Source organism: Lactuca saligna, chromosome 1, assembly GCF_052625555.1.
Source record: "Lactuca saligna cultivar CGN05327 chromosome 1, ASM5262555v1, whole genome shotgun sequence".
Lineage (NCBI taxonomy): Eukaryota > Viridiplantae > Streptophyta > Magnoliopsida > Asterales > Asteraceae > Lactuca > Lactuca saligna.
This window is the reverse complement of record NC_136417.1, coordinates 92,385,401-92,401,771: the sequence shown is the minus strand read 5'-3', so window position 1 is coordinate 92,401,771 and position 16,371 is coordinate 92,385,401. Positions and strand designations below refer to the sequence as shown.

General features: G+C 31.5%; 1 protein-coding gene across 1 annotated transcript; it reads right to left on the bottom strand.

The window, feature by feature from the left end:
- Window positions 1-1,195: 1,195 nt before the first annotated feature.
- Window positions 1,196-7,927, bottom strand: LOC145041624 (heat shock 70 kDa protein 3-like). Its single transcript, XM_078989763.1, has 3 exons — window positions 7,871-7,927; window positions 3,081-3,309; window positions 1,196-2,985 (listed from the first exon to the last, which is right to left on the bottom strand). Exons 2-3 carry the CDS (start codon window positions 3,289-3,291, stop codon window positions 1,343-1,345), a joined length of 1,854 nt encoding a protein of 617 aa, XP_078845889.1. The 5' UTR covers window positions 3,292-3,309; window positions 7,871-7,927; the 3' UTR covers window positions 1,196-1,342.
- Between the last annotated feature and the right edge of the window lie 8,444 nt (window positions 7,928-16,371).

Here is a 16,371-nt window from a genome sequence, read left to right as displayed (position 1 = left end):
TATAACCTTTAAATAATTCTAATTTGTATTTTCATAATCTAACATATCAAGTCATAATAATTTAAAAATCTACCATATTAACTTATCAAGTCATTATACTTTCAACATCTAAGCTACGGTGTTACTATACACTGAAAATCTAAACTCTTTTTAATTTGACTATCAATTATACCATCGTAATTTTAGTTTTTTGCCATTATGGCATTATACTTACTATTATTAGTTATTACAATTTATTTCATATCAACCTTTCTTATAAGAATAAATTTACTCACTAGTCATTGTTCTTGCTATTATTCTATCGTCTATGTTCAAAAGATTAGGTTGCACTCATGGTTTCTCAAGAAGGATGATCATGCATTTCCTATTTACTTAGGTTTTTATGTTAGGCATCTAAAGAGGGAAAATTTAATAATATTGAAGTTCTGTGATATATAGGACGAGGAGACCTACAAATGGCTATTTTTATAAATGAAATTAGGCTCTCACTAGCTAATCGACCATGGACTGATGTGCTTATTTATTTAAACATCACAAGCAAAAGTTTATCTACTTTGCAAAAAAGTACATCACTTTTGGAAATATTAGCTTTACAAAACTTGGTTTGGTAATTTTTAGTTTCTATTAGGACATTACACACTAAAATATGGCATTGTACTTTGTCTTACAAGTTGTAGTTTTTCATTTGAGAAGTTTATTTATCCTTTATAAGAGCATTGTAGTTTGTATTATTGCACTTTATTTGGGTTGTAATGTTAAAAGCTATCAGTTTTAATGTTCTTTATATATTTGCTACTAAATTTGAAACGTGTAAGAAAGGTAATGAAGTAAAAGAAAAAACGTTTTGCACATTCTTTTAGCAGAAATAGAAACAAACCTTCGATACAATGTTCACAAATGAAAACAATGAAACTTTTGTGAGGGATTAACGCAATAAAATAACGACATAATTTTTTGTTACTATTAAGACAAACTAAATTCTTGTCATGTTGTTTCATAAACAATGTTCTTTTACCGTATTTGATGACAAGTTTTTGGTAGCTCTTTTTTTAAAAGTAAAAGCGCCAATGGGGATTACTTGTCCTAGGGATAATTCCATCACTGGTTTTTTGCTAAATATTATCGACAACAGTTCTTATCCTGGACACACTTCAAAAATGAGAAATATATTTATTGATTGTATATACTAGAAATATTATCAAAATCATTTGATTCTTTACTCACACATAAAATCAATCCAACACTCAAATGTAAACTTTTATTGAAAAATACAAACTATAGAACATACTTTATAGTAGATGACACTCCATCTAATTCTCCATCATAATTAAGAAAATGTTGTTTAAACATGTTGGGCAATGATTGGCAGGCATACCTTTTCCAACTGATTTAGCGCCTTTTGATACTCATCAAAACCCGCAAGCCGGCTTTCATTAAGAATTTCGCTTGCTTTTTCTATGGCAATTTCCATTATTTCCAGTTCTTTCTTAGTAAACGTCTTGCTAGTGTTTCCTATTTTCTTGATTTTGCTTTTCACATCGTAAATGTAGTCCTCCAATGCATTACGTACAAAAACCTTCTTCATGTTCTCCTCGTCTTGTAATTTGTATTTGTGAGCATCATCTAGCATTTTTTCGATATTTCGTGTTGAAAGCCTGTCCTTGTAATTGGTAACCATAATCCCTTTTTTTAGGCTAGTTGTTAATTCCACTCCCGAGCAATTTAAAATACCATTAGCATCAATGTCAAAGATCACGTTTACCTTTGACAAACCCTTTGGTAGAGGTGGGATTGCAACATCGAATTTTCCGAGCCAATTATTGTCTTTGGCCATACTTCTCTCACCCTGATAGACATTGAAAGGTAACGTATCTTGGTAATCCTGAACATTAACATAAATTCCTTCCTTCTTGATTGGTATTGGGGAATTTCTTTTAATTAAAACAGACAAAGAGCCACCATAAATTTCTATACCAAGTGACAAAGGCACAACATCTATCAACACTAGGTTGCTAACTCTTTTACCGGTATAGCCAGTTAACTTTGCAGCAAGAACTGTTGCACCATATGCAACTGCCTCATCAACATGGATCTTCTTAGAAAGCTCTTTTCCTTGGAAGAAATCTTTCAACAATTGTTGTACCTTGGGTATCCTGGTTGACCCACCAACTAATACTACCTCATCTATCTGTTTTTTATTCATTTCTGCATCAGCTAAACACGTCTCCACCATCTTTATACAATTACTAAAGAAATCTTCATTAAGCTTTTCAAACTTTGCACGAGATATTCTCATAGAAAAATCAACACCATCATGCAAGTTGTCAATATCGATAGTAGTATCAATAATTGAAGAGAGAACTCTTTTTGCTTTTTCACAAGCTTCCCTCAACCGAGATAGTGCTTTTTTATTCGCACTAATGTCTGCCTTGTGCTTTCTCTTGAATTGTTCCACAAAATAGTCAACCATTGCATTATCAAAGTCCTGGCCACCTAAGTGAGTGTCACCGGCAACGGCCTTAACTGTTATCGTACCCTTCTTATCAATGGTGACAAGAGAGACATCAAATGTACCACCACCTAAATCAAAGATGAGCACATTTATGTCACGAGCTATATCATTTTTCATGTCTAATCCATATGCAATTGCTGATGAGGTTGGCTCATTGATTATCTGTAAAACATTAAGTCCAGCAACATGACCAGCATCCTTTGTTGCTTGGCGTTGGGAATCATCAAAATAAGCTGGTACTGTGATGACTGCGTCACGTACAGTTTTACCAATGAATTTCTCTGCAGCTTCTTTCAATTTAATAAGAACCATAGATGAAATCTCCTCTGCAGAAAACTCCTTATCTTCACCATTGTGTGAAACTACAATCATCGGAATGTCGCTAGTACCTTTTATGACTTTGAAAGGCCATAACTTGATGTCTTCCTGAAGTTTGGTATCATTGAATCTCCTTCCAATCAATCTTTTTGCATCTAAAAATCCACTAAGTTTATGTTAATCAATGACGGATAACAATTTTATGAATTCTAAGAGCATAAAACAAAAGATCGATGAATTAAATGCAAACCATAAATGGTGTTGGTGGGGTTCATAGTAATCTGGTTCTTTGCACCTTCACCTATTAGACGCCCGCCATTCGTGAAAGCAACACAAGATGGCATAGTCCTATTTCCTTGATCATTGGATATGATCTCAACTTGGTCATTTTGCCAAACACCCACACAAGAATATGTTGTTCCGAGGTCAATACCAATAGCCGCACCAATTTTTCTATACATGATTGTTTTAGGTAAAACCTGCATTTGAAACATAATGCTTATTAGTTTTGATAATTATGTTCATTTAACTTTTCAAAACTATATGCATTTGTGTAAATTAACTACCTTTCTAAAAGAATGGTAAACAAACAATATTTTCAAACAAATATATGGGTGGTTCTTTGAGTTTTTATTTTTTCGATTTGTAGAAGTTATTTATTTTACATTCTTAGATAAATGTTATTTAATTTAACAATTTATATGCATAATTTAATTAAACAACATTTTTTAGTTTAAAATTTACGAAAGGCCTCAAACTAGTGTATGAGAAATGCCCACACATTACACTACAATTTTGACTTTTTCTAGTGGCAGCCAAAATTCATGTGTAAAAATAGCCATGTGTTGTTCAAATTCAATATCATGATCTTTTCTTCAACTATCCATGCACATGGCTCATAGATAATCACATATTTTCTATCAAAGTTTCTACTTTAATTTGTATTATTAAGCCATTACTTTATCCATTGCATTTCTGTTTATCTAATAGTGTACGTTTCTATATATATATATATATATATATATATATATATATATATATATATATATATATATATATATATATATATATATATATATATATATATATATATATATATATATATATATATATAGGTTCAGGTTCATTTGAAACCATTCTAATTTAATGAGACCGTGAGATCAAATTTAAAAATAATTTTAAAATGCAAAACAAATGGAAAAATCCAAAAATTCTTTTTCTAAATATTATTTTCGGAACGTGATTTAACTAAAAATAAAAATAAAAAAAATCCCGTTTTTTTTGAAAAATACGTGAAATATTGTAATACAATATTACATTGTACATATTCTAAAAAATAATTTTAAAATGCAAAATAAATGGAAAAATCCAAAAAAAATAATTTTAAATATTATTTTTGGAACTTGAATTAACTAAAAAAAATAAAAATAAAAAAAAAATTAAAAAACGTGTTTGACGGTCTCACAAATTAGGCGTCTCACATGAACATATATATATATATATATATATATATATATATATATATATATATATATATATATATATATATATATATATATATATATATATATATATATATATATATATATATAAAGAGAGAGACAGATCATATACCGAACAAATATTGTGTTATTGTGTTACTAAATATCACCGTTTTAAAAATATGTATAATGGTATATACGTAACTTAAGATATTAGCTAATTAATTATAGTTTAATATAATAAACTAATTTTAATTAATAAGAAAAAAAAAACCTATAATTTTGGAAAGAAATCATCTCTTCTATTTCTTCCTTTAGAAACTCATAAGATGCCTCCTCCATTCTCTCTCCCACGACAATTCCACCATGTTCCCAAATTATTAGAACGAAAAGTGAGGAATTGCAAATGGATACGGTGTCCTTTTTACTTCATGTATGCAAATTCCACCAAATTCCTAGTCGAATCAGTGATTGTAGTAGCAGCGATTGACACGAACTTCATTTCAAGAGAGCTTCTTGAAGATACAAGCATTACCGATATATATGTATGTATATACTAGTGTTCTGGTTCTTGCAAATATTTGAGTTCTCAAAATAACTTAACCCTAATAGTCTAAATAAATAGTCCATGTGGTTGTCAGAAGTATTGAGTTTAGTCCCTACCTTTCTTCATCTTCGAATCTTCGAAGGATCTTGTGGTTTCAATTTTATCGTGACTGATCCCTAGCCTACCTAAGGTTGATTTTATACCCGTTCTATTTTATGTTTTCCTTAAATGATTTTAATATAAATGATCTTGTGGTTTCAGTTTAGTTCCTCTTCCAAATATCACTCCAATAAGCCTTAATCAACCCACGCCATTAGCCTTTAACACCAACCTTCTTCTGCACTACAACTCTTCTTCCTTAATTGTTATTTACATTCCCCCCAAATCATGTAAAATTGAATTGCACCTACCAGTGGAAACTCTATAGGCTTCGTATCAAAACCAGAGACCCTCGAATTCTTCATTGTTCTCCTTCTCCGCCTTTGATTTTCTCTTCATCTTCCTCTTTTGAACTCCTCTTCGTTATCTGCTACTTCCATAATGTCTCTTCTAGCATTTGAATCATTAACGTTGCCCTCGACAGCTAATTCGTCTAGGAAATGCGATGAAGATGAATCCATCAGTGAGAGAATGCGTAAATATTGATACGAGAGGTTTGTGGTGATAGTGGTGATTAAGTTTGTAGGCAGGTGGTCTGAATCAATGTTAGGGATGACAATATTTTTGGTAGTTTGGATGTTGACAGAAGAGGAGAAATATAAGAAGAGAAAGTATAACTACGATTGAGACATTTTGTTCATGTCAAAACAAGGTAACAACTCTACCACCGAATTCTAATTGTGCAGTGATAAAAAAAAAGAGTATGAAAGGGAAGGTGTTGATGATCCTACATAACTGTCTAAGACCGAAGTGTAGAAAGCCATGATAATCAGTTGAGACGGAAGTGTCAGCAGCTATCGAATGAGGGCTTGGGTTGTTTGCCGGCGCAAATGGATGTGGGTGAAGAGGCTTTTATGCAACAAGACAGGGACAAAAGTAAGTAACTGATGTCGTTTTTCCTACATGATTTACTCGTTTCCCTCTATTTTTTCCAGTAGCAGTTGAAAGGTTCAAAGCTTTTGACAACTAATGTTGTGGTGTTGGACAGTGCGTGTGTTGGTAATGGTGGTGCATGGTCGTAGTGGTGATGTTCGAAACCTATTGTGATTTAACGTCAACATAAATTCTAAATAAACCAGATTCATGGATACCACAATGACCATTTGTGAAGATTACTCCATATATATATATATATATATATATATATATATATATATATATATATATATATATATATATATATATATATATATATATATATATATATATTGTTGAAATTTAAGAGGTACGATATAACTTACTGTGCACATTTATTATATACAAACCATTCATCATTTTATTAACAAAAACTAATTATAGTAAAAAATAATCAACGGAAAATGTTCAAGAAAGGAAATATCAATTAAATTTTTTTTTTCTTTTTTATTGTGGGCATTTTTTTATCGTGGGCATGATGTTTGCCCAAAGGTTAGGCATGAATTTTTTTAACATATTTGCTTGAAAATTTATACTCATTGAAACTGTCAAATAACATTTTCTTAATAAAAATACATTCATCGAATTGTTGTCGCCGCTTTGTGCAGGGGTACACCTGAGTGTGTCTATATATATATATATATATATATATATATATATATATATATATATATATATATATATATATATATATATATATATATATATATATATATATATATATGATTGAAATATGTTGAAAATTTATGTAAAAAATAAAATATGTGCATATATGCACTCTTGAAAAATAATACATATCATATTAATAATTATTAAAGAAAATATGGAAGAAACAAAGAGGCGAAGAAAATAAATGCGACTTTCGTATGTAGTACTAAAGCATGAAAGTTGTTGAAAGAGATTTAGAATGTTGAGAAGCATGGAATTATTAAGGAAAGAACATAAGTGCCAAAGAGGAGAAATACAGGAAGATGGTTCTTGTCAGACACATATAATAATCTTATCACATCATATCTGAGTACCAACCAACTACCGCCTATAATAGGAAATGGAGAATGAGAAAGGAATGGAAGGAAGATTTCTCCTATATTATATTTATTATATATGTCGAACACACAAAAAACAGATAATGGGAAAAAGGAAGAAGTAAGAGTGGAAAAGGTTTCTTCAAGAGGCTGGAATTCATAAGCATTCTGCTGAAAAAATGCTTGAACTCATCAAGAATTCTTCGGTTGTTTAAAAATATTGTGGTGTTAAAATCGTCAAATTGAGTTTATTCTTCAATCTTGAACTAATGCTTAATTTTTTCAATACTCCTTTAATTCTTGAAGAATTTTTGAATTCTTCACACTTAAATATGGATTTTTTTTCAAGCATTTTTCATGAATGTTGGAATTTTTCGAGAATCATAAATTGTACTTATTTGAATTTATAATATCAAATTCAACAATAATGTTGTTATATTTTAAAAAACATATATTTGTAAGATTTCAACTACATAGACATTTCTACACAACGCATCAAAATTCGCCTAGTATATATATATATATATATATATATATATATATATATATATATATATATATATATATATATATATATATATATATATATATATATATATATATATATATATATATATACAGAGAGAGAGAGTGTGGCGGAGCCACATGGGGCATGGGGTACTACAGCACCCCAAAAAATTTGTTATATATATATATATATATATATATATATATATATATATATAAAACTTAGTTTTAAACATGTTATATGTTATTGTATTTCGGGATAAAGAGATTATATCATGTTTTTTTAATGCTCCGAATATGATAACTACATAGAATATTTACCTATAATTTTTGTACCCCAATATAAAAATTTCTAGCTCCGCCGAGCATAAAACTATATTACTATATATTCGAGTTGAAGACTAACCGATTATTATGTGATTGGGCTTTTGTTCGTGTGTATCTTCTTTTTTCCTGTATATTGATGACAAATTCGAGCATTTATGAGGTTAATTCACATAGTAAAAATTCATGTTCCATACATGTAAATAAAGCATACAACCGTTTGCATTGCCAGTTAATACCACAAAATAAAACATTCACGAAAGAATATCAATAAGACTACTTTATAATCTTACCTTTTATGTATGAATGTATGCATCTACTCCTCCCCATCCCCTCATCTATATATACACATACCAATTACAAAATTATTTTATTCCCCATTTGGATTACTCCAAAATATTGAAGTCTTGAAGTCGTCTCATAATATTTTAGTGCATTAAATTACTTGGTGGAAATTACCATCCGTGCTTTCTTATACCCTTTTAATAAGACTTGAACATGCGACTAAGTCTAATATAATTTATATAATATAACAAATGTCAAATGATACCAATTACAAAATAAATGTATGAATCCAGTCTTCCCCATACACCCATCTATATATAAATACTGCATACCTGCTACAAAAATATTTGTTCTAATACCCACTTGATTGATCATACATTTTTCTTTTCGAATTAATTCTGAAAGAAGAATGCGACATTAATATCTCAACTTGCAAGACGGTTGTTACAAAAGTCTTGCATGATTTATTGGTGGAGATTAGTCATTTGTGGGTTTAATTTAACCAATATTAAAAGCCATAGTCTTTTTTTATTGTGTAAGCATCAAAACTTAATTTTGTGGGTTTAATTTAACCAATATTAAAAGCCATAGTCTTTTTTTATTGTGTAAGCATCAAAACTTAATTATTTAATTTTTTTAACCGACAAAAAATATATGAAATAAAACTTCAATTAGCAAGAGACTAGAAGAAGAAACAAAACTAGGGGTGTTGTTTGGTAAATGGTCTTGGAGGTTTCACAGGAGATAGCAGGGTAGTAGGGGCGTTGGCAGGAACCGAGAATGGTAGTTTTTATGTGTGCAGTTTATGCATTCTAAAATAGGTGGAGACATAAAATTAAAAGGGTGAAAACGGTTGTAATTCTTGGAAGCTCGATTGAGATTACAAGCCCATGAACTCTTATTGGTAGGTGGAGACATAAAATGAAAAACGGTAAAAACACACTACAGGGGTGCAGTGGCGGTGGTTTTGCTGGTTTCCGGCATAAATGGTCGCGGCGAAGACGGTTTTTGGCGATGTTGGTCGTTTCCGGCGAAACAATGTAGATAGAGGAAAAAAAGAATCTTAAATATGTGGTGGAGATAAATATTTTACACCTTAGGGGTTATTTGTGTAATTCATTCTAAAAATGATTATAACGGTGTTTTGAAAAACGGACCGGACCACCTAGTTGAACCGGTTCAACCAGGAACCGGTCAGGTTACCGGTTTATTAACACCCAAAAACCGCTTGTAAGCCAAACTGCTAAAAACCACTGGTTTTGTTAAAAACCGGGAAAATCCAGACTGGTTGAACTGGAAATAAAACCGGTTTATTGATCAAAATTTTGGTTTTCTAATATACACCTCAAGGGAGCAACCGGTTTATAAGAGCCAACAGATTGGAATGAGATTTTTTTATATTATTGCAAGCATTGATAAGGCTCATTCTATCGACTCCATATACCTTTTAACTCTTTCTCTCCGTCGATGCGGGATGCCTAAAAATGCTTTAGTATTCCTCAAATATACTTCCAATTTCTTTACGGTTTTACTTTTACACAAGATACCTCTTAATATATTACATATGTTTAAATCACACATACATTACTTATATTTAATATACATAAATAAATCACTCACATATTTTTTACACAACTAAACATTTTATATATGAACTATATATATGCAGATCACACATTCACTATCTATATATTTCATATACATCTACATATATGATCAGTGTTGTAAAAATCCCGATTAGGTTCCGATTAATCCCTAGGCACTACTCGTCCGATTAGAGAGCGCCTAGCGATTAATCCATGCATACAAAATGATTGAAACAGTAGAACCCGATGAAATTTTAACACTTTGAAGAAGTTATGTCTCAACATAAACTATTTGAAGTATGATTAATGTTGTATTTATCATATCAACCTATTTTTTTATGATATTAGTGGTATTTATGAACTTTTATATGATATTAGTCATATTTAATTTTCTAAAATCTAACAAATTAGCAATTAAGGGTCCCCGATTAATCTCCGCCTAGCTGATTAATCCCTTGACACCAGTCCACCGACTAGCTAACGTCGAGCGATTTTTACAACCTTGTATATGATACTGATTCGTACACAACATTTTTTCTCCATACACAACAATTTATGCATTTTCTTTTGAATCCTCCCATATATATATATATATATATATATATATATATATATATATATATATATATATATATATATATATATATATATATATATATATATATTCGTTTTTATTTTATTTTTCAACGATTTTATATAAAAGTAGCAACTTTTAATTTTATAAAGTAAAAAAAAAAATAGATATCTCAGTATTTTCTTATACATTTTTAGGGGTTTTAAGGTTTTTTTTAGGTTTAAGTATTATATATATATATATATATATATATATATATATATATATATATATGTGTGTGTGTGTGTGTGTGTGTGTAACTTGGTTAAAATGGCTATTAGAACCCGGTTTTACTAAATGGTTATATGAAGGCGAATCATATGTGAAAGTATAAAAAACCCGGTTTTGCAACCGAAGTTTATTAGGAAAATAGAGCCTGGTTTTACTTATGCAACCCGGTCTAATGAATTGAATGATATAGCCCTTATTCCTTTTATGGAATCACATAGGTCATTTAAGACTTTACACATACAACCACTACCACAATCCCTTTCATGTGGCACCCTGAGCATCCAAATCTTGTTAACATAAGATAAATTTTTTTTGCCAATATAAACAGATGAAAGAGGAAGCAAAGAAACATTCAACTACTTAATTAGGTAGATTCAAGATCAAACAAAATATCGCAATTAAAAATGACCAGTTACTCATAACAAAAATAAAGTTTAAACAATAATGAAAATATAGTCAACTAAGTTAAACAATTGTTGCAACCGGCTAAATACAAACTCTAAAACTTCAACAACAATGATGGTTCCAATCATAGTGAGTCCACCCTTCATCATTCCGCCTCTTGATTTGCCATAACTAAACATGAAAGAAGAACCAGGGTAAAACATCATATGTATGGTAGGTGTTCTTGGTTTGACACACATTAGTTAAAGTTAAACTAAAAGTTTGATGTTGTAAATATTAGAAAGTAACTAGATATGCCTTTCTAGCAAACCACATCTGTCTCATTCCAAGGGGTACCCGTACCGTAGGAGTCTATATAAAAATATATATTATAATTGTTATATAAGAAAGATAGTCAATTGTTATAGACAAATGATGAAAAAATATTTAAGTAGTTACTTTACTCAAGAATCTATGTTCAACCATGGTGGTTGTCAAGGCCAACATAATAAATAACCCTATGTCTTTTACATTAAAATAGTGTATAGTGGTAAATTGATCGTATCCACGGAGATTGGTTCAATTTTATAACTCTATGAAAAATCTCTTTGTAAAAATACTTGTAAAATAAGAATAAAAATAAAAATAGGGGTTTTGGTCTTTTGAAATACTTGAAATAAACTAGAATTAAACTAAGAATTTAGTGGACAATGCAACAAAAATAAGATTTTGATGTAAAATCAATGAGGAAGGATTGGTTGAATTGAGGTTTCCTCACTTTGACTTTTGATGAACATGTCATTAGAATCCAATGGTGCAATACTTATTTTAATTCTTTAACTTGGCTACAGTAATCCAAGAAGCTTGAGATTACCTAGACTTTTCTTAGGTATTTAAATGGTTAGAGAAGATCATAACAATTTTCTTAGTCAAAGTCACAATTTCCATTAAGCATGTAATTAGTGAAAGCCAACTAGCATTAAGAACCAAAAAGTCACAAAATCCAAGAGGATTCAAATGCTTTCACTACCATGTTGGAGAAAATGTTTGTATGGTTGTGTGAAGTAAAACTAACACAAAAATCACTTGTTGCTTGCTAATTTGAAGATCCGTTACTTAATCAAAAAATTAGCCAACTAATTACAACAAATACATTTGAACTCATGAATAAAAACATAAAAGTAGTGATAAAATATTAAATCACAAAACATTCTCATAAAGATTCAAACACAAGTTCATGGAATCTTCAACATTCAACAAAAAGTCAATGGATTTTACCAAAGTCAACCAAGATTTGTCTAGCCAAACATCGCTAAACTTAAGAAAACAAAGTTAGTAAAGATTGTACCCAACATTTTACAAGAATCAAGAGGTGAAAAGATGATGTTCTTGAGGTGTTCTTGGCCTTCAAAAGTCTTCAAAACACCAGAGAAAATGCTCCAAACTCGGATGTCCAAGATGATGCTAAAGTGGCACACCAACCTTCCTAATATAGAGCTCCAAGTAAAATTCTGAAATTACCCCCTACAGGGATCCACGTGGGCCGCGTGGAATCCTTACGCAGGTCGTGTAAGATGGCGGGGTCTTGGTTTTATTCAAGTGTTGGGTCTCCATAGCTTAGCCCTTTGGGCCACTTTTAGCCCAATCAACTTTTTGGCCTATTTTTCTTCAAGATTTCTTAATTTTAAGCCCAATTAGCCTTTTCTAAATGATCCACAGCTTCCGTAATCACCCGATCATCAACCTTCGCATACTCGAAAATTCTCTCGCACCATGGGAATTTAAAATACAATTCTTCCAAGTAATGGACAAGCCCACTCCATGCATCACCTCCATAGCCATCAAACCTAAAATTCTTGTCATCCTCCAAATCCAACCGCTTCCCAAAAGTCCTGAGCATTCTTGCTCTACTAGACCCGAAAACCTGCAAAAATGCTCACAAAATTCGACAGTACTCGAAAATGGCCATAAAATAAGAAAAAGGAAACTATGCATGGAAATTATCTAAATTATGTGTAAAATATGCTAAAATAAACTATAAAAAAGAAGTACATAAAATGAAACTATCAAATCACCCCAAGCTTAAACCTTACTTGTTCTCAAGTAAGACAATACTAAAATGAACTCGGGATGAGCTATCCTAATAAAAATAAAAAGAATAGAACCGCAAAACCTGATCACTGTTAGTCAACATGGTCAGAATTGATCTTGCTACTATATCATGACTTTTTCATCCGATGAAAATGGAACCATAAACCATAGCTAGGACAACTCCTTTAGGTGAGTAAGGAGGGATGGTCAGTCGCAGCCTCAATGGAACATGCATACAATGAAGAACATCTACAGTAGGGAGAAAGCAGCTGGATGGGCTCGCGTGAAGCTCTTCTTTAAGTATACACTCTTATCATGATAGTTGCGTGATCTCACGTCTGTCGGCCACTCTCAAGTGTGATTAGGTTTTATCGCTCGGGCACTATTGTAGGAATCAGTTCACTTAGTGTTGGCCCAAACCTCCCATAGTATCCGACTCAACAGTCTCCCTAACACCACCAATTTGTGAAAAACAATTCGATCTGTATACAATAAAACAAACCTATATAAATGAATATCAAATGTCGGGTGACCCAAATGAAGGAAAATTTGTTCAATAATTGAACCAGTCACCCATCTAAGATAATCGCCGCTTAGAATTTGCTAGAGTTCTTTTGTTTTTTTAAAGATATTTGTTTTTGTTTTTTTTATCAAGAAAACTTTTGACTCAAAATTTTGGTTCCCAAACGTATGTAAGTGGAACCAAATGGGTTTCAATAATAATATGAATGGTCTAAGTGTTAAATGACCATGTGTGGAGCATAAAGATGTAAGCTCCTTTTTCAAACTTGTGATTTTTAAAAAATAATGAAAATGTCCAAATGCAGACTAAAAGACTCTTTAGAATCATAAGAAAATCGCAAAAAGAATATGGTGATGTAAAGAGACTGGATATGGATTCTACTCGGGGACAAGCACCCGTGTTTCATCCTAATGGTTCAAACATGATCAAGTGTGATCCTCTCAGCGGCATGGACTGGAAGGCTAATAACATCCATTGCTATAGCATATCCTACAGTTGTTAGTATTGCATGCATAATTCTTCATGAAAACTACATGGCCATGATCACTTACCCCTTTAAGCTTCTAACATCTTATCCAAGTATGAAGTCCCAAACTATAGCTAATGGTCCCGATGTTGGATTAGTGTCTAAGTCCATAACTGTTTTGGTATGTACTTGACCCGATTATGAGCATGGTCCTTTTGGGTTGCCTTCACCATAGCAATATGTAGGATGAATTAAGGAGAGAGAGGTTTAAATATGATTTATTAATATATTATGAGAATAATATATTAAAGGAGAAATCATATTGTTTAATTAATATTAGTCAAGAATTAATTAAGAATTAATTTTGTGGCTAAAAGAGATTAATTAAATTTAGGGGAGTGGATTGTAATTGGATAATTGAGTTATTGGGCTAAGGAATGCTAAAGGAATAAGGGGTGAACGAAATTATGATGGGAGCCCATCATATTTTCGTCCATAGCCTTATCCAGAAGGTTCCATGGGCTGCTTAGGGTTTAAGCTGTCGATTAGGGTTTTGACTGAAACCCTAGCAACCCACACAAGTATATAAAGGACCCCTTAGGCCCCAAAAACGTGGACAACTGATTCTCTAGGGTTTCTAGCCATTTTTGGGAAGCCTCCACTCTTATCCTCTTCATCCATGTTGCATAGGTGTTTGTGACTCCATTAGAGGTGCAGCACTTGAGACACTAAGCTTTTGAAGCCAATCCAAGCAAGGAATTGATTGTTATTGCTATATAACAATCAAAGGTAATTCTCTAAACCCTAATTCAGTTCATAATATGATAGATCTAAGTTTATTAGTCTTGGATTCAAAGCATGTACAATAGAGAAACCTAGATCCAAGCATCAGGGTTTGTATGAGCACATAGGATTGTTCTTATGCCTAAAACCTATTAGTGGTATCAGAGCTTTGATTGGTTTTAGTTGTATGTGATGCTTAACTATTTTGTTTGCTAAAAATCGAGTTTTTGGTCTCTGCCCGACTCAACTCGGCGAGTTAGTATCTGGACTCGGCGAGTTGGCCCCTACTCAGCGAGTTCAGAGCTGACTCGGCGAGTTCCAGCGTCAGACAGAGAGTATTTCGGGATTTAACAGTTGTTTTGACTTGGATTTAATGCCTAATTCGTTTTTTGAAGTTAAAATCCGATTTTTATCTTAAATTAATGATTATCCTTGCCAAAACAATAGATAATTTCAAATCTTTTGAATATTGGTTGTTTATATGATAAATATGGATTATTTTAAATTATTTGGTAATTATCTAGTGACTAAAATAAGATTAGGTCAAATATAGATAATGACTAAATTAATTATTATTTGTCATTTGATCCTTTGTGATGTGAAAAAGTTTCAATTGCACCCTTTAGGTTTTATAGTTTAAATTTGAACTTAAAAGTTTTGATTATGAAATTTAAATAAGTTAAACCCTAATGTTTTGAAATGTTTCAAAAACTTGCCCTCAAGTTTTGGAATTTAAAAGTTTATTAAAAGTTTAATTTTGAAATGTTAAATTCTAAAACCCTAGTAATTTGAAAAGTTCAAATCTCACCCTTATGGATTTATTAATTAATTAAAGTGTATAATTAAAAGTGAATTGATAAACCCATAAAGTTTTGGTTTACATTTAATTAAATTAAAGGTATAATTGACTAAGTTAAACCAACTAGTATTTTAAAAGTGTAAAATACACCCTATACTATATATAACATTAAAAGTCTAATATTATATATGTATGAGTAAATAGTCAGTCTTACCGTTAGTAGGCCTCATTCACGAAGCTGGTCTATAAGGGGTGTTTAAGGAAATTGCCTATAAAATGGCGATTAAATGGGTATCCACTCTTACCCACCGCACTCTTGACTAGTGGAGGGTCGTTGGCCGAATGGGTGGGATAGGACAGAAACCTTCCATTATAAGTATAATGAAGTACAAAGTAACTAAATGCTTATACAAATTCTCAAATCATAGTTACTTTAGGCAAAATGTGAAATTGTATGCTAACCCATGGAATTACACTTCGTACCCTTGTCAAACGTTAGTGGAGCGTGGGTGGTTAACCGGCACACTAATTTGGGGATGACATTGGTGGCGAAGGGTGGCTCGATGCTTATCATAGATCAATGGAGCGTGTGTGGCTAACCGGCATATTGATTAGGTAATAGTAGCATTGAGTGCACCATGTGATTCATATGGTTATTCACACCTTGTTTGTGATCCTCGACATCCTAATCACAAATAGTAGGGCATAATCGAGATTAAACATGCCATTGAAAAGTTCAATGAATCTCAAAAGATCTAAGAGTTTCAATTCATTTAAAACTTAAATTTCCCTTTCGTTTTTCATGGTGGAAATTGGTAAATC